The 19,377-nt window shown below is 35.1% G+C and overlaps 2 protein-coding genes, 1 long non-coding RNA gene and 1 other non-coding gene across 14 annotated transcripts in view; 1 reads left to right on the forward strand and 3 right to left on the reverse strand.

Moving 5' to 3' along the window:
• The window catches only part of LOC125646417 (probable leucine--tRNA ligase, mitochondrial), a 47,025-nt gene that overhangs the window by 26,966 nt on the left and 682 nt on the right, over positions 1-19,377 (reverse strand). The window contains exons 2-7 of one of the 2 annotated variants that reach the window (XM_056153214.1): positions 9,411-9,512; positions 6,283-6,411; positions 4,492-4,583; positions 3,940-4,000; positions 3,743-3,832; positions 669-812 (exon numbers count right to left, since the gene is read on the reverse strand). In XM_056153214.1, the coding sequence (XP_056009189.1) occupies positions 669-812; positions 3,743-3,832; positions 3,940-4,000; positions 4,492-4,583; positions 6,283-6,411; positions 9,411-9,512 (618 nt within the window). Of the gene's footprint in view, positions 1-668; positions 813-3,742; positions 3,833-3,939; positions 4,001-4,491; positions 4,584-4,721; positions 4,843-6,282; positions 6,412-9,410; positions 9,513-19,377 lie in introns of those variants that run through there. The other variant, XM_056153216.1, reaches the window with a different exon arrangement.
• On the forward strand, positions 4,478-12,406 carry LOC130051311 (uncharacterized). The gene is made up of 2 exons (XR_008799761.1): positions 4,478-4,604; positions 6,299-12,406. It is a non-coding gene; the product is annotated as an uncharacterized LOC130051311 (long non-coding RNA).
• On the reverse strand, positions 10,769-10,841 carry Trnap-agg (transfer RNA proline (anticodon AGG)). The gene has a single exon. It is a non-coding gene; the product is annotated as a tRNA-Pro (tRNA).
• LOC125666060 (uncharacterized) lies at positions 14,341-19,113 on the reverse strand. Of its 10 annotated transcripts, none has more exons than XR_008799759.1 (8): positions 18,576-19,113; positions 18,252-18,432; positions 18,035-18,136; positions 17,818-17,931; positions 17,525-17,706; positions 16,174-16,366; positions 15,935-16,069; positions 14,341-15,834 (listed from the first exon to the last, which is right to left on the reverse strand). XR_008799759.1 is itself a non-coding variant. In XM_056153234.1 (6 exons), the coding sequence occupies exons 1-6, from the start codon at positions 19,027-19,029 to the stop codon at positions 16,326-16,328; spliced, it is 1,080 nt and encodes a 359-aa protein (XP_056009209.1). In that variant the 5' UTR covers positions 19,030-19,112; the 3' UTR covers positions 14,341-16,325. The 10 variants fall into 10 exon arrangements, 3 of the variants coding, with proteins under 3 accessions (XP_056009209.1, XP_056009205.1, XP_056009199.1); XR_008799757.1 differs by having other exon boundaries at positions 15,989-16,069; positions 18,570-19,112; XR_008799755.1 differs by having other exon boundaries at positions 18,570-19,112.

The following is a 19,377-nucleotide window of genomic DNA, read 5'->3' on the forward strand; positions in this document are numbered from 1 at the left end:
TTCAATCGTCTCATTCAATTGTGTCGTCACACAACGCAATACTATATCAGGTAAAGCGTTCTAATTCAAAGGTGAATTGCGATAAAGCAAAGAACAATCTTGAAGGGTTTTTTAATCATTTAATCATATAATAAAACAATTATTGCTGTTTTTGAGGTCAATACAATGACTTAGCCACCTTCGAAGTTCATTGTACACCTCAGGTGTCTAAATCATCGTATTGACCTCAAAAACAGCAATAATTGTATAATGTTATACTTTTTTCTATTCTTTGTATAATAACATGCAGATACTATAACTGCTACTATTTTGTTATATTTCAGCTTGCAATGTATACATTAAAGAGTTAGAATTTTATTGTAATATTAGTTTAAGAGATTCTAAGGATCTCCAACTTCACTCTCAAACTAAAATGACATACCAGTATACAGTATAATGACATACCGGTATACTGTATAATGGGTATTTTACTGAGTGATTATGACATGTACTGTATAATGGGTATTTTACTAAGTGATTATGACGTATACTATATACTGTATAATGGGTATTTTACTAAGTGATTATGACGTATACTGTATAATGGACAAATAGAAAATGTCTACCAAACAGAATGCTCTATAACTCTCTGTACTTAAATAGGACTATTATTCTTGTTATGTAACCACCTTTGCATATGCTGTAGTTTTGATGAACCACTGTCTGAGGTATATCTTTTGAACTTTGGCCCCTGACCTCCAGGAACGACCTTTTTCATCAATCTGTTCATTGGCCAAGACTGTCTCATCTACAGGGTCCCAGTTAACAATCTCCTAAAAATCCAGACATACAAGTCAGATTTAAAAAGTAGAAATAATGCAGTATAAATATCATGGTTTGAATATAGACTTAAAACCAGAGGTGCTGTTGTTTTAAATTTTTTTAAATAAAATATATCTTCCTTTCAATGCAATTTTGAATTCTATGACCATGAACCATTTTGTCAAGGTCAACAAGAGCAACGCCAACGTGGCATAATACGCCCGTAGATTTTGCTCAAGGAAAACATATTTTAGTGGGATTCATATTTTAGTGAAGTTAGCACTGTCCTCTGTGAGCTAATTCATTATTATGCTTGTAGAAATGGATATCAATTAATATATAAAGAGGGATAGCCTTAGAATGCGCTACTTCATAAATATGCTAACGGTTCGGTTTGTATCCTGCCCACAAGGCTTTCCTAATAAGTGATACTACGACCTTGATCTTTGACCTTGAAAAACAATAGGCACCTTCCTCTCATCATGATGATTAAATATACCAAGTTATAATATCCTGGAGCTTACGGTTCGGTTTGTATCCTGCCCACAAGGTTTTCCTAATAAGTGATACTATGACCTTGACCTTTGACCTTGAAAAACAATAGGCATCTTCCTCTCATCATGGTGATCAAATATACCAAGTTATAATATCCTGGAGCTTACGGTTCGGTTTGTATCCTGTCCACAAGGTTTTCCTAATAAGTGATACTACGACCTTGACCTTTGACCTTGAAAAACAATAGGCACCTTCCTCTCATCATGATGATCAAATATACCAAGTTATAATATCCTGGAGCTTACGGTTCGGTTTGTATCCTGCCCACAAGGTTTTCGTAATAAGTAATACTACAACCTTGACCGTTGACCTCTGACCTTGAAACACAATAGGCACCTTCCTCTCATCATGATGATCAAATATACCATGTTATAATATCCTGGAGCTTACGGTTTGGTGTATATCCTGCCCACAAGGTTTTCCTAAAAAGTGATGCTACGACCTTGACCTTTGACCTTGAAAAACAATAGGCATCTTCCTCTCATCATGGTGATCAAATATACCAAGTTATAATATCCTGGAGCTTACGGTTCGGTTTGTATCCTGCCCACAAGGTTTTCCTAATAAGTGATACTACGACCTTGACCTTTGACTTCTGACCTTGAAAAACAATAGGCATCTTCCTCTCATCATGGTGATCAAATGTACCAAGTTGTAAAGTCCTAGGGCTTATGGTTCAGTCTGTATCCTGCCCACAAGGTTCGGACAGACGGACAGACAGACGGACGGACAGACGGACGGACGACGCCATACCATAATACGTCCCGTCTTCGACGGGCGTATAAAAATTAGGAAACCTTGCACTTCTTCCAATGTTAAACTACTGACATGTATGTTCTAAGTTTAAAGCCCAAATGTAGAAGAGTTCTAAAGTTATGCCCAAGACTTTGAATAGTAAAGGTTAAGAAAAAAACTAACAAAAACAATACGTCTCCCCATGAGGGGGAAGACAATTATTCTTCATTAATCACATAAATACATGTATTAGGTAAAAATTGTGCATAGCGATTCAGTACTTGTGGATTTGAGGGTAAATTTTGATGTCAAAGATAAAGATTTATCAATACCGTATTTTGCCGAATATAATATGCACTTTTTTTAGAGAATATTTTTGTGCCAGAAAGGGGTACGTATTATATACCACAATAGGTTTTTGACCTTTTTTTCCAGATGAAACTCGGCGATTAAGTAGTGTAATATTTCACTCAAAGACCAAGGCCTTTTCAAGTTCACCTATTTATTAACTAGAAAATTCGACCTCAAGAAAATTACTACAGAAACGTAAAATTGCAGAAAATGTGATATGTATACTTACAATATCTAAATAATTCAATTATCATGAAACAAACAGCCAATCAAATTGCATTGGATCTGACTATTCATTACATCACATGCCACCATTATTGAAAGCATGTGTACACAATAATGCCTTGTCACGTGCTAAAATTGTTGGAAAATAATTTTGTCACTTGCTAAAAGTTGGTTTACTGTAAGTTTTATGAATAGGCCTAATTTTTAATGAAAAACTAATTTGAATCTTTGAAATAACTATTCTTGTGTAAAAGCGTGTGTTTTACGAAGCCATTGTTGTGTACACTGTGCTTTTGTTAGATACCCCCTCCGGGCACAGGGGCTCGTCACGAATTGACCCTCTCTATTCTATATTTAAAATATAGAACAGACGATGTCAAATTTTAATAAGACAAATATTTCGTGATGAGCCCCTGTGCTCCGGGTAAAGAAATACCTAACAAAATTTTTTTTCACACATTTTAATAGTCATCGTAGTTAACGAGGAGTTGATAATTTGCATCTTTGTACCTACCATGGTGTATTGATTACAGTAAAATAAGCGATAGTTTAATTGTTTAATTTTATTTTTATAACATCGGCTATTTGATTGATTTTAAGTTTCAACAAAGGAAATATCGAGTCAGTTAAGACTTTAATGCTGCAAAATCTCGTGCTTTGCTGAAATGAACAGGCTTGTCCGGGTTGATATTTCCCTGAAGATTCTCATTGAAGATTACCGCGATGTAGACCTCATCTCAAAAAGTTTGCAAATTATTGTGCGTTGTTTAGAATTCATTATTTCTGCAAAAATATTAAGTGAAAATTAACACTAAGTATAAAATAAAGATTACCGCTTGGTCAAAATTTTTGCTGCGTATTATACACCCGAAGTGCGTTTTTTCACCAACTATTAGGCTCAAAGTGGGGGGTGCGTATTAAACACCACTGCGTATTATATTCGGCAAAATATGGTAATTGTATAACAATAGTTAAAAACTTTTTTAATCATCAAAAACTTTCTTTATAGTAATAACCAATCTGTAAATTTTATATATCTCCACAGAAATAACCAGATAAAATATTCCAATCTTACCTCCCTCTGTTCTACCAGACCCTTTTCAAACATTTTAAGGAATATAAATTGTGTCCACTTGTAGTATTCAGGATCGCATGTGGCATATTCCTGTAGAAAAATCACATTTATAAACATCAAAATTGTTCAAATTGATAACAAGGCGCCTGAATTCAAACACACTATTGTTGAAATAGAATTTGACCTGAACAACTTACTGTGTTCCAATCAAAGCTAAAGCACATGTCATCCAGCTGTTTTCTCATGGCAGCAATATTTCTGAATGAGAAAATTGTCATAATCATTAAGATAACTCTGTCTTTACTGTATGTATTGATATTAAACAAATATATACTGTATGTGTAGGTATTTTAGTGCATTCAATATTTAGTTCAATTGTAAGTCAATCAGTACGGCAATAAAACAATATCTATGTAAGTCAATCAGTACGGCAATAAAATTACAATATCTATATCTGTTACTACACACGTATAAGTATCGGGATCAGCAGGCTTAGCCCCGCCCCCTATATTTTTTATGACTAAATAGAAAATCTACACACAAAAAATGGTGACACGTATATCTTATAACACCCTTTTTAAAAAAATCATATCTCCTTTTAAATTACTTCAATGATTAAAGAATCCCATTGATTAATCAAAGATATATTTTCACTATTTGTAAGTGACTATAAAAACATTAGGTATCAATGGATTTAGACATTGAGTTATTATACTATACAAGTGCGTATCCTGACTTTAATACTTTACCTTCTTGTCCAAACCTCAGGCAATTCCCCATGCTCAATGGCTGCATTTTCAGCTGGCAGACCAAATGCATCCCAGCCCATTGGATGGACAACCTTTGGATTTCAAATAAAAAGGTATTTTTCATAATACTGAATGCGTGAACACTTAAGATTCAAAATACAAAAACAATTCAAACAGTGATACACATGTGTACATGCAATTTGTCAAAATGTAAATGGTTTATACATTACATTTACATATCCAATGTTTTTGCCTTTGATATCATTACAAATTATAATGATGAATGTATTGTAGCTGTAAATAATGAATGTCTAATTTAATGACTGGGAATTAAAAAAAAATTTTAAAATACAATATAAATACATGTATACAGAAAATACATGAGGGTATGAACTGCAAGGCTTCACACTGGTGTACTTCTCACGAAGCACTAACACGTTTCATGAAGTATGCCAACGTGAAGCCTCACAATTCATACTCGTATTTTCATAATTGAAATTTACTTCTTAGATAAACAGGTTACACAACAACTAAAGCATTCAAGATTACCAGTCGCCTACAATGACACAGATCTTGATTACCGGTACCAGTCGCCTACAGTGACAGATCTTGAGATCTATCAGGTGCTTTCTGTCACTATAATAAATATTTCTAAAGTGACACAGATCTTGAGATCTATCAGGTGCTTTCTGTCACTACATGAAATATTTCTACAAAGTTTCACAAACATTTCGTGTGATTCAATGTGATGTAAGAAAGTTCTGACCACTGGGATTTATGTGAGAGTTTTACTCCATCTGGAAAAACAAGTCAGAAGATAGAATGACATCTCTTAATGTCGGTCATAATAACACACCTACTGTACAGTAAAACACACTTATAATGAACACACTCATAAGTGATATTTATTCCACTGTGAGAAGAAAATTAAAAAAATCAATATATGCACCCAGGGGTGCATGAGCAGAGTTGCATGGGATACATTGTACAGTCAGGATTGATGTGGCATATTTATAATTGTGAAGAACTAATTTCAGTTTTTAACTTTTCGAGTTACTGTCCAGAAACCATATTTGTCTGAAGTTTTCAATCTATTTTCGGTCACTGTGAGCTTGACCTTTGTTCTCCAAAATCAATAAGGGCCTTGCTTTGCTGGTATCCAACAATACATCAAAGTTTCATTTCATTCAAATTAAAATTTTTCGAGTTATCCTCCGGAAACCAAATTTTTTTTTGAATTTTAAATCTATTTTCGGTCACTGTGACCTTGATCTTTGACCTATTTTCTCCAAAATCAATAGGGGTCTTCCTTACCTGGTACATAACAATATCCTTAAGTATCATTTGATTCGGATTTAAACTTTCCGAGTTATCCGGAAACCAAATTTTTCTGAAAATTTCATTCTATTTTCGGTCACTGCGACCTTGACCTTTGACCATTTTTCTCCAAAATCAATAGGGGTCTTCCTTACCTGATACCCAACAATATATCAAAGTTTCATTTGATTAGATTGTAAACTTTTCGAGTTATCATCCGGAAACCAATTGTTGATGCCCAACCACTCGCATCACCAAACCAACAGCCGAGTTCAACTTCGTTGCAACTCGGCTAAAAAAAAAATTCTATATCATGAAAGTTTGGATATGAAGAACTTTTTTTCGCTGCTCAACTAATCTTTAGGCCTTTCAAGTGCTTAACAATCATTTTTATTTTTCCTTCCATGCTATAAATTTGATCTACTTCAGACATTGTCCATTGAAGTGATGAGAGTGGGTTATCATGTAACTTACATCTTTGCCATTTAAGCGATGAAAGCGGGCTATGACATCACTGATGCTGTACACCCTGACGTGTCCCATGTGAAGCTTGCCACTGGGGTAGGGAAACATGGATAACACATAGAACTTTTCCTGAGAAGCCTGGAAAAAAAATCAACAAAAACTTTCACAAGAGCCATGAAACATGATGTATGATTACAAAATTTAAAATCTCCTCACACATTGATAACTACAGAGAAGTAGGTATGGTTCCTGGTGTATTTCAGCCTAACATTAATGTAATGATAGAGATGTCAAAGAGTGGTTACTTGATGAAGATACACAGTACAAAGAGTTGAAATCCATGCATTTTCCTACAAAATACCCATTTACCATTTTATTATGATGTCATAAATATATTATTGGAACAAAATTGACAGAAAACAAGTCTTTTAATGGTAGTTTTTTGATAAGAATATATAAAGTACAGGGCCTGCTGAAAGGTGATTAAATCTCACAGTGGTTATTAAATCCTTATCATTTAATCCAGTGGTTAAATTCTGCTGTGTAAAAGCATTTCAACAAAATGGTTAGTTAACCTTGTGTTAACTGAGTTAATTGCTTGCTAATAACACCACACTTTTTACCTTTGAAGAGGATGAAAAATTAAGTGGACAACCATTTTTAACTACTGTGTTAAGACTTAATACAGGAACTGAAAGTGGATTAAGGTTAACACAACTTTAACAGAGAGTTAACACAAACTTGTTTTTGAAAAACAGTTAAGCATGTGGTTAATTTCACACACAAGATAAAACCAAGATAACATGCTAAAGTTTAATATATCTTGAAAAACTGGGCCCAGGTGTACAGCAAAAAGACAGCAAAACGATATTTACATAGTTTAAACTTGATAACTTAATCTATAACATATATCATTTTGGTGTTGCTCAATGTCTCCCTTCATCCTTTTCTAAAACAAACACGCTGAGATTTTTAATTTTCTTGCAATTTTTAAAAAAGTAATTATTTCAAATCTGGATGAATAATGATGTCATTAACATACAAATACATGCATGATAGTGTGATATTAATTGATGAAGTCTTGTACTCTCATGTATACCAGTCAAGCCATTCTGAATTTTACTCCCTCTCTAGGACCATATATGGCTTATTCTTTTTATCCCAATCTTGGACCAGATATGGGCACAATCATACGTTAACTGTTCTTTTATCAACAATATACAATGATTGTTTTTTTCCACAATTCTATGGAGCTTACTAATCAATATATGAAGAAAAAAATATGCATTACCAACAACGTTTTCATTGAGGTAAAAACTCAACATGTATGTATATATTACAGGTTACCTGGAGTTTGTATATTACAGGTTACCTGGAGTTTGTATACTACAGGTTACCTGAGGTTTGTATGTTACAGGTTACCTGAGGTTTGTATATATTATTACAGGTTACCTGAGGTTTGTATATTACAGGTTATCTGAGGTTTGTATATTACAGGTTACCTGAGGTTTGTATATTACAGGTTACCTGGAGTTTGTATATTACAGGTTACCTGAGGTTTGTATATTACAGATTACCTGAGGTTTGTATATTACAGGTTACCTGAGGTTTGTATATTACAGATTACCTGAGGTTTGTATATTACAGGTTACCTGAGGTTTGTATATAACAGGTTACATGAGGTTTGTATATATTATTACAGGTTACCTGAGGTTTTTATATATTATTACAGGTTACATGAGTTTTGTATATTACAGGTTACCTGATGTTTTTATATTACAGATTACCTGAGGTTTGTATATTACAGGTTACCTGAAGTTTGTATATTACAGATTACCTGAGGTTTGTATATTACAGGTTACCTGAGGTTTGTATATAACAGGTTACATGAGGTTTGTATATATTATTACAGGTTACCTGAGGTTTTTATATATTATTACAGATTACCTGAGTTTTGTATATTACAGGTTACCTGATGTTTTTATATTACAGATTACCTGAGGTTTGTGTATTACAGGTTACCTGAAGTTTGTATATTACAGATTACCTGAGGTTTGTATATTACAGATTACCTGAGGTTTGTATATTACAGGTTACCGGAGGTTTGTATATTACAGGTTACCTGAGATTTGTATGTTACAGGTTACATGAGGTTTGTATATTACAGGTTACCTGAGGTTTGTATATTACCGGTTACCTGAGGTTTGTATATTACAGGTTACCTGAGGTTTGTATATAACAGATTACACGAGGTTTGTATATATTATTACAGGTTACCTGAGGTTTGTATATTACAGGTTACCTGAGGTTTGTGTATTACAGGTTACCTGAGGTGTGTATATTATAGATTACCTGAGGTTTGTATATTACAGATTACCTGAGGTTTGTATATTACAGGTTACCTGAGGTTTGCATATTACAGGTTACCTGAGGTTTGTATGTTACAGGTTACCTGAGGTTTGTATGTTACAGGTTACCTGAGGTGTGTATATTACAGGTTACCTGAGGTTTGTATATTACAGGTTACCTGAGATTTGTATGTTACAGGTTACATGAGGTTTGTATATTACAGATTACACGAGGTTTGTATATATTATTACAGGTTACCTGAGGTTTGTATATTACAGATTACCTGAGGTTTGTGTATTACAGATTACCCAAGGTTTGTATATTACAGGTTACCTGAGGTTTGTATATTACAGGTTACCTGAGGTTTGTATATTACAGGTTACCTGAGGTTTGTATGTTACAGGTTACCTGAGGTTTGTATATTACAGGTTACCTAAGGTTTGTATATTACAGGCTACCGGAGGTTTGTGTATTACAGGTTACCTGAGGTTTGTATATAACAGGTTACATGAGGTTTGTATATATTATTACAGGTTACCTGAGGTTTGTATATTACAGGTTACTTGAGGTTTGTATGTTACAGGTTACCTGAGGTTTGTATATTACAGGTTACCGGAGGTTTGTATATTACAGGTTACCTGAGGTTTGTATATTACAGGTTACCTGAGGTTTGTATATTACAGGTTACTTGAGGTTTGTATGTTACAGGTTACCTGAGGTTTGTATATTACAGGTTACCGGAGGTTTGTATATTACAGGTTACCTGAAGTTTGTATATTACAGGTTACCTGAGGTTTGTTGAGGCATCTTTCACTGTTCCTTGTCTGCAGCAGTGGTATCCAATGTTTTTCAACTTCAGATCTCACCTCTGGTGAAAATTCTTTGGCATCCTACAAAACACCAGTCATATCACAGCAGGGTTTTATTTTTCAAAATCAAAACAATTCATAATTTTCTTATATCATTACAAAAAACATTCAGATTTGAAGTATGAATAAGAACATAGATTGAATGTGTCTTTTGATTATCAATTCAAGACAAATCCTATGGAAAAAAATGTGTGTAAATGTATGTACTGGTAGCTGGGTTTTAACTATTTGTAAATATGGTTTGGGGGTGGATTTTTACATAATGTTTATAATATTTGCACATACATACATATATGATGATCCCATGTGCATGTACATAAGTGTATTGCTTGTTCATTGCTACTTTTGATATCATTGGCATGTGTATGTAAGCGATTATCTATATTGCATACCTTGTGTAGTAACCGTATTTATGGTATTCGGTAAAGCTACAGTCTAAGACAGATGTATTGATGTAAATTATATTGATAACTTAAAGTGAAATTAAGTATTACGATTGTAAATCATGCAACTTACTTCTACTATCACATGTTGAAAGTTAGCCACCTACCATCTTGCTTATGAAGGAATGCATCACATGATATTTTGTCTATAGATACACCACCTTGTAGTGAACATTGAACAAGTAGCATTGTCCGATTGTTTAGATATTTGAAATTTGTATTTCTACTTCATTTGTTTTATATGATGTAGTTCATTTGCAACATAAGTGATCAGACTACCTTGATCTTGTGATGGCGGAATGCACAATTTATGTATTGTTGTTCTGTATTCCTACATATAGGATTGTGGTTGTCCGTTTTATTATAAAGAATTATTTTGACTTATGTTTCTATGCAATTATATCAACTTTGATTATAATTCATAGTATGGGAATAAAACACTTTGACATTATGTGCTTTTCTATACCTAAAGTTTTGTACTTAAAGTGCGGAGATGCTCTAGAAAGGACAATTATTCATTGGTTGTTTCGCAGTCACATGACCATTTTTAGAAAGTATATAAAGCAGGAAGTTTGCCAGTTTCATCATCCTAATCTGTATCAATTACATTGTTCATTTCATTCGAACCCTCCCCCTGAATTCTCTAGTCAGGTGCTCAACCAACTGAGCTATCTGGCCATCGGCGATCAAACCCGGCTGACCGCTACATTCCTCCCTCCTTATATGTCTTCGCCCTCAAAGACACAACCCAGATTCTGCCCTTGACAGTACTTTCACCTGCAAGTCCAGGGGTGGTCAACGGCATCAAATGAAACAGGAAGGGAAAAATGCAACGGACCAGACCGGGATTCAAACCCGGGCCCCCTGAATCCCTAGTCAGGTGCTCTACAAACTGAGCTATCTGGCCATCAGCAATTGAACCCGGCTGACCGCTACATTATCATACAAACAGCAATTAACATTAGCTATATACAGTATAATTTGTCCAAACCGGCCTCTGATACATAGTCCCTAACATTTCTTTAACAAATCCTTTATTAATAATTCCGTGTACTCCGGATACTGCGTATTCTGTATATCGGCCGACTTACAGTCCCAACTGCTATTAATTAACTTTAATTATCCTGTGTAAACCGACCCCTTGATGATACACCACCCTAATTGTTACGGTCAATTGTATTCGGTGTACACGAGGTCCCAACTGCTCGTAATTAGCTCTAATTATCGCATTTAAACCAGCCACCCCATGATGACCAACCTGTCGGTATTCGGTCGATCACATGCGGTGTACACAAAGGGTGTCTCAAGGGGAGCCTCAGGTAAGTAAAAGAGTGCAACTGGCGATGAGTCGCGATCAGTTTAAAATAAAACCTGATTTTTGGGGGGTGCACTTTTCAATTATGACAGCACCACGCACGAGGTAATGGCGTCCTCCCCTTAACGACAGAGACAAGAACTGACATTAAAAGACAAAGTTCAATTAATCGATGAATTGATACATTCTTGGAATGAAACAAAATCGGCAACAATCCCGTTATGTTTTCCAAAAGCAGGGTTCCCCTCGTGGACTTCTCGGAGCTCTCCGGCGAGTCAGACAGTGATGATATGCACTTAGTAAACACAACTCGCCATGTCCGGTCGATCACTCGGCATTACATCAGTTTCCGTTTCACAAATTGAGACAGTTGAAAGCGATACATTTACAACGAAAGCTGGGAAAGACCAATTTTAGATGAACACAACACAAACTTGACGAACGTACAGAATGTAGCACTTGATAACGGCGATGATGTAGACGAAATCGACAATTTACCAACAAAAAAGTGCGCGAATAATTCCCAGATTTTAAACTGTTTAATAAAAATTGATTTTTTTTTCAAATGAGCACGACAATAAAACACTGACATTTATATTTTTACATTTTGAATTCTTTTGTGATATAATAAAACGTTAGCAATCATTACACACGTATGCATAGATAGTGAATACAAGGGAAGTAACTCTCACTCTTGTCAACATTCTGCACTCCGGACTCTGTGTAAACCGGCCAATTTCTTTGGAACCACACATAGCCGGTTTAGACAGATTATACTGTACTACCTATTTACCAACTTGTACAGATGTTGGTGCTAGGGGGTCACTTTGTGGGAGGAAACCAGATTACCTGTACAAAACCCACGTGTCCAAGCGGGCGACCACCATACCCTCTCACATACAGCCACTGCCGATCACAGGGATCAAACTCGGGTCGCAGTGGTGAGAAGCAGTTGCGTTAGCCTCTACGCTACCCTAACACCCGGTTGAATTATGGTTCAAAATAAATAATTCCTCTTTACATGTACATAACTTCATGCTTATATATTAAAAGGGAAGGCAACCCAAAAAATGTTTACATGATGAATGATAGGATTAATTGTATGATAAATATATGTCATATTATTCTGTTGATATACGGCCTAGATAAGCTTCAGTACTAATTTGAAAACGTTAAAAATTGAAATTCCCGCCATCTATAGAGGCTGATATGATATGGAACTCTTTTGTATTCAAGACCACAAAAATCAATAATTTTGATGTCACACTGTCTGTTTCGGTTTTGATTAGATTCTAAGATCATCATACTAATATGTTTACGGTGTTACCGTTGAGACGAGCGAAGATCCATTACATCTTACAATCAATCTGATTAATCTTACAATACGACTTTAGGTGATTCATTTAACGCGGGAAATATAACGCGGTTGATGTAAACAGTGCATTGTGACGTCATATTAGCTGCGATTTGTTTTTCTTTCAAATCAAGCAATTATCCACAACAAAATGTACGAAGGTATGGGAAAGCTTGTCTGGAATTTAAAATCATATGTGGTACTTTCCAAACTATTTATTTGTTTTATCTACGGGGTTGTCAATGAAGTATTCCGCAGTGACGGCGACATTTTTTCGGAAGCATTATGGGTAGTCCCCATCATTTTTCAGCTGATGAAGAGCAAATCACGTGACTCCATTGCGTAATCATTGGAGCGAGCTTGTCGCGTCGCTTCGCTCGCTATTAGATTGTGCATGTGGTAGATTTTACAAATAAATAGGTTGATGCCTTCCTACCTAGCTGTTAATTGCACTAATGCGAAGGGGAGATGTGAAAAAAGTGTTTTTGAAATTCCTGACCCAACCAAGTAATCTGAAAAGAAAAGACTATGTAAGCTGTGGATCCATCATTTGCATAATGACAAGTTGAGATTCGACACATTTGTATGAAGAAACGTGTACCGTCTGCCTGGTTTGCTACTCTAATGAACGTTTTCTTTTCTTAATTTCCTCTTACAAAAGCACGGGCTCAAATCTATACAGCTCCAAACTTAACTGTTCGTGACTTGTCATGTTTACAGTGCTATTGATGAAATAAACCGGAACCGACGGTGTGAGGTTATAAAATAAACTTCAATGGCCGCTTTCTTAGCGGCGGGTAATTTCAAATATATGATAAATTAATATTGATTTAATTGTTAAGCAAGGATTTTTGTTGTTAAAGACTGTCATTTACGATATCAGTAAGTAATAGAGGGCGAAGCCCTCTCACGGCCCGAAGGGCCGTGAGAGCGGAGCTCTCCCTATAGGTAACACGTATATACATGTTTAAAAGGAAAATATAGGAATATAATGAAAAATTAAACCATACCTATGGAACTTGAAAAGTTTGGTACCAATGGCGTCGATTCGAATATTAGCGCGTGGACATGTATTCCTCCATTTTGAATCTTGTCTATCCTAGTTCACGTCGTTCTGAGATGTTACATAAAATCCGTAAAAACCTGTAAATTTTATTTTCTTAATCATATATAATCACTCCACGATTAACGCCATGTTTTTTGTTGTGGTTCAAACGCTATGTTTGTAAATTTGCTAAATAACCACGCTGAATATGACGTCACAATGTACTGTTTACATCGACTGCGTTATATTTCCCGCGTTCAATATATAGGCGGATCAAATGTCCAAAATTACGATGCTTTGATACAGCTCTGTCCTCGTGCTAACTTCAGGTTATATTTGTCCTGTTTTGGATATAGATACTAATGCCAAAAACTTTTTTGCTTCGTCCTCAAACACGGTCACGCCGTAAAACATATTAAGGTATTCCACCCCTAATGGACAATATTGAGAAATTAACCAAGCCTAATATTTTCTTGAAGAGTATCATTTTGGCCATTTATTCCCAAATTTTCAACAATTTTTACGGTTTATTTCTTTAGTTATGCACATTTTAAGTAACCCACCCCCAATTCAACACCAAATATCATGATATGATCAAAACCAACTCAATTATTTTTTTGTCTTCAATGATCATCAAAAATAAATAATTCAGGAAAACATCATTGTTGTCAATTATTACAATAATAACAACATTTTTCTTCTATCACCTTTAATATTATTTAACCAGGTTAAAACATAAGATCTTACTTGACAATTATTATGAGATTGACACACACGTGCCAAAGGAAACATGAATTTTGGCATCATATTTATTTTGGCACCATGATAATTCTTTTACAGCAAAAATCTTCAAAGAGTATAAAATTAAAAAAGCAAAGTTTAAAATATTTTTACCGTTCATATTTTTAATAACAAGGAATTTAAAAGCTCGATGACATGATTTCAAAAGTCGAATTTTCACAACTTTCATCGTTTTAAAGTTTTCAATGCTCTCTTGGACAAAAACAACTTCTGAAAACAATTACATTATTCACAGATAAATGCAGAAGTGTTAACAAGAAAGAAAAAAATTCCCATTTCTCACATCTTATTAAATGTATGTTACCATGGTTACGAGGACAACTATGTACATTTTGAACATTACATATTTTCAAATATTAGATCAGCATATCCTTGTAATATCAACACAGAATTAGGTACATATCAATATATACCTTAGGAAAACATTTATCTATGTACAAATATATGTATAGGAGCCACTGAGGTAAAAGAAATTAAAAAACGTATCAAATATGTTGACAGATATACATGTAAATGCAAATACATGTATATTCTAGCACATGTAATAATAATTGAAAAGAATTAATTCTTTACAAAATAATCTACCAATTTAGGTACAACACTTTCAAGGGTTCTTTTTACATTTGTCACTCGTGGTTGTCCTTCGGAATTTGGCGCAATAAATGTACTTCTAAGTCCATCTTCTCCATCACGCTGAAAAATTTTTCTAAGATGGGTAAGCTGTAGGCCAGAACCAGCAACATTTTCTGCAGTACACATCTTCATAACTCCATGGCTAATTAGAGGATTCAGGGTAGGCAGATTTTTTGATTTTTCCTCCCTGAATAGAAAGGCACTTTGGACAGCACGTGGGGGGAAACTGTACTGCAGAAGCTCTTGTGTTGAAAGCGCCACATGCTCAATCAATTTTCCTAAAGCTCTGACGTCACCAATTGCATTATGAGCATCATAACTTGTGTTCAAAAGTGAATTCACTAAATCTTCTTGTTTGTATGTTTTTCTACCTGGATATATTTTCCTAAATACTGCAAGCGAGTCTATAAACCCACATACATTGTCAAAGAACTCGCCAGTTTTACCAATATCCATAACAGTTTTCAGGAGTACAGGAAAGTCAAAACGTCTGCCATTATGAGAAATCAATACTGCATTTGGAAATGATTTTATCCATTTGATGAAACCATCAAATGCTCCATGTATATCTAAAGCCTCCACAGGTCTACCATTGACTGTCATACAGTTGGACCCATTCATAGCTATGCCAGTGACTTGTTGTGAAGAGCTAGATATAGGCAAACTAGGAATCACATACACAGAAAAGGATGCTCCAGAGTGTAGTTCATGGGCCGCCATTTGTGTAATGTGGGGTACAACTCGTCCACGAACTAATTAAAAAGAAAATCAAATAATTATTGAAAAATAGAAATACAATGTAGCATATGTTTGTACAGGTAATACAGAAATTATAACATACATGTATCTTACTGAGGTCAGTAGTTTCTAAGTCAAATGTTACAAAGGATGCAGTATTTCCCTCACTCATATGAATGGGTTTAAAAATGCCCCGTGGTACAGCCTCTGGTAAACTTTCAATGTCCGTATCAGCATCATGTCCGATACCTTTTCACAATATTGGAAATAAAGGTATTGGAAATAAATAAATCTTTCAATATATTGAAATCATATTACTGGTAATAAAGTAGATTCAGTATTAGGGAACTTACCTGATTGGTATGATATTCCTTCGAGTACTTCAGATGCGCTCTGAACAACAGCTCGTTCTTGCTTTAGAATCATACGCCTACGCTTTGTGGATGGCAGCTGTGACTTCTCTTGCATGGCCTTCCTCTTCTTTGCCATCTTTGTGGCATACTGCTCAGTATGTGTACCAGGAGATAGCCCAGCAGTTGTGTTCACCTATTGAATGTAACTTAGACATTAAAAAACTAGAAATAAACTTTTTTGGGCTGAAATATTGCACATAATTATTGATATTTATTCATTATATAATAACAGAAAAAAAGGATAATAAGTAAAACTTACCTATTTAAAAGTATAAAATCAAAAAAAATTATATTAAAAAACATTGTAATCGAAATAAACAAACTGTAAACAAACCCAAACATAAGACAACTCAGAAACTAACACACAATAAACAACTGAATGAACCTGTGAGATGTAATGTCGTCCTTCATTTATAAAAGCTGCAGTGGCATGTACTCTGAAATCTAGCGATTCCGAATTACCATAATGAAGAGATTTAGGTGCTCTAAGAGTCACTTCTCTATTGGCATGTTCACACTGCTGGCTTGAGCCAAGGTCTGCAAATTGCTCAGCATTAGCAATAATTGGCTGGAACAGACTCTCTAGTCTTGAACGAAGCACATTATCTTTCAAGGCAGCCTTATATGGAAGACTTCTGTGAACATAGGTTTCACTCTGATTACGTTTGAAGCCACAAAATCTACCTTTACATAATGAGTGGTCTCCAAACTGATGAGGAATAAGGGCTTTCAAGTTTTCTTGTAATTTCTCCTTATCTCCAGCATTTTTGGCAAAGATATATTTGAGGCACTTCTGTATATGTAAAATTACAGTCTTACTGAGTTTTATACCTTTTTCTGCATGCAGTGTATATAAACTTTTCCCAATATTTTTCAGAATATGGTTCTTATCAAACTTCTTCTTTAAAGAGATGTTGAGGTCTTTCTTAATACGAGCTATAAGAGTGTTGTCACCATCCCCTTCTATACACTCTATAGGTGTTCCCTGGGCTGCGAGTTCTTTGACACCAATCAATCCACCAGTGCTCTCCATGAGTTTGGCGCTACCTACATGGTTGCGCACGCACCTATGTTTTCTTACAGGTAGTCCTGGTCTATTTCTTTGCCACCATTTACAAACCCCACAGGTTCTATGATTTACAACAGACTTAACAACTTTCTTACCATATTCAGATCTACTCATGAAGAATGTATGAGCTGATAAAATAATTAAAGAAATTATGCTAACACATATATTTAAGCAGTATAAATTTATAGTCGTGTTTCAGATCATATAAGTCGCTATACTCACAAGTAAGACTATCAAAGCCTCGTTTCTGCCATGCCGTATCCACAGCAACGGTCATGCCTGATCTTGCTTTGCATGGAAACTGCAATGCTCTTTTTGTGCTATTAGACAATTTGGATGCCTTCCTCCTTGTCAAGCTCTTCATTTTATGCAGATAAGAAGGGTGCTTTAGTGGTGGAAAATTGCTGCGAAGATAATTTGAAACAAATTAAAAAAAGCTTTGATTACAGTAAATTTTATGGCACTTTCTAACATTACATACTAGTTAAACATGTTCAGCATTAAAAAAAAATCACCCTTCATTAGGCAAATCTTCCCATTCATCATCATCAGCACCTGTTGAGTAACCTTTGTTTTGGTCTGCAGCATGATCTTTAGTCACTTCATCGCACACAGTAGAAAATACTTGTCTGTAATTTAACGTTATGTTTCAATCATTATAAAAATAAAACAGTAAACAAATCAAAGAAAATAAATAAATAATTTGATATGGTTTTATGTATTTCTATGAACCTGATTGATGGAGACGCATCAGGAAGTGGGCAAACACCAAGGTCTTCCACTACTGGGCCCATAGTTGCTAATGCTTTTTCCGACTCCTCTTTGGCAGCATCTCTGCGTAAAAACTTTCAAAATATACACACGAAAAAAAACAATAAACATAAAATTGTGAAATTTTTGCAAGAAATCAGTTTATTGTTTAATAAGGAACACAAAATATTATGCTTACTGCATTTCCATCCTGAATGCTTCAATTGCTGCATTCTGCGTAGATTTTCTGGCCACTTCCTCAACAACTTCACCAGCACGCCTCTCCATACTTTTCAGATTTTTACCACTAATAGGGGGTATATTAAGAGTCGACAACATATTGTTGACTTTGTCAGGGCCGCCTATGCTGTCTATCATAGCTGTAAAAGTCATTTACATGTTTATTAATATAGCATAAACAAAATGAATATTATGTAGGCCAACATAATTCGCGCTTTTGACTTAATATACTATATTTAAGAAACTCTATCATATTATATGTATGAGAACCACTTACCTGTACCTAGCTTTGTATTCACAGAAAAACAAGGCATTCCGTATTTTTTCACACGGTATGTTTTCCCGTATGCCACCTTGTTCACATGTCGACAATCAACATTGGAACACACCACATACAAATATCCGCCAAGACCTTTCTTCAGTTCTCCAACTATTGTGTCATATGTTAACGGGACTGGGCCTAAGAAACACTTTTTACAATATTTCAATTCGGACAACAGAGAGTCTAGTTCGATGATCCGCCGACCTTTTTTCCAACTGTCCCTACTTGCGTTTTGCGGGATTTCTACAGCATCTCCACACTCCGTGCCGTTACATACGTGTCCTACTGAATAATTATGATCAATTATTATCCTCGGCCTTTTCTTTTTCCTTGAGGGTGGCAGCGATTTTGTAAATCTACCCTTACTGTCACGACCTTGCATGGAGGCCGCCATTTTTTTCCTTATCCTTATCATACGGGCATCTGACGGGGGTTCCCCGAAATACGAAGTTACACGAGGTTACACGAAAATTGCCGATATCATTAGGGGTGGAATACCTTAATTATAACAATAACACAGAGATAAACCTTAAATTTAATGGCGTCGATTCGAATATTAGCGCGTGGACATGTATTCCTCCATTTTGAATCTCATCTACCCTAGTTCACGTCGTTCTGAGATGTTATACATAAAATCCGTAAAAGCATGTAAATCTTATTTTCTTAATCATATATAATCACTCCACCATTAACGCCATGTTTTTTGTTGTGGTTCAAACGCTTTGTTTGTAATTTGCTAAATAACGACGCTGCATATGACGTC

The sequence above is a fragment of the Ostrea edulis genome, chromosome 1, assembly GCF_947568905.1.
Source record: "Ostrea edulis chromosome 1, xbOstEdul1.1, whole genome shotgun sequence".
NCBI classification, from domain to species: Eukaryota; Metazoa; Mollusca; class Bivalvia; order Ostreida; family Ostreidae; genus Ostrea; species Ostrea edulis.

Bases quoted from the DNA above. Each gene is read 5' to 3' on its own strand.
- LOC125666060 (XM_056153224.1), bottom strand. From the start codon at position 19,029: ATGATAAGGATAAGGAAAAAAATGGCGGCCTCCATGCAAGGTCGTGAC. The intron at 17,932-18,034 runs GTTCATAGAAAT...GTTAAATTACAG, and splicing joins GATGCGTCTCCATCAATCAG to ACAAGTATTTTCTACTGTGT. The intron at 17,707-17,817 runs GTGATTTTTTTT...TTATCTTCGCAG, and splicing joins GAAGATTTGCCTAATGAAGG to CAATTTTCCACCACTAAAGC.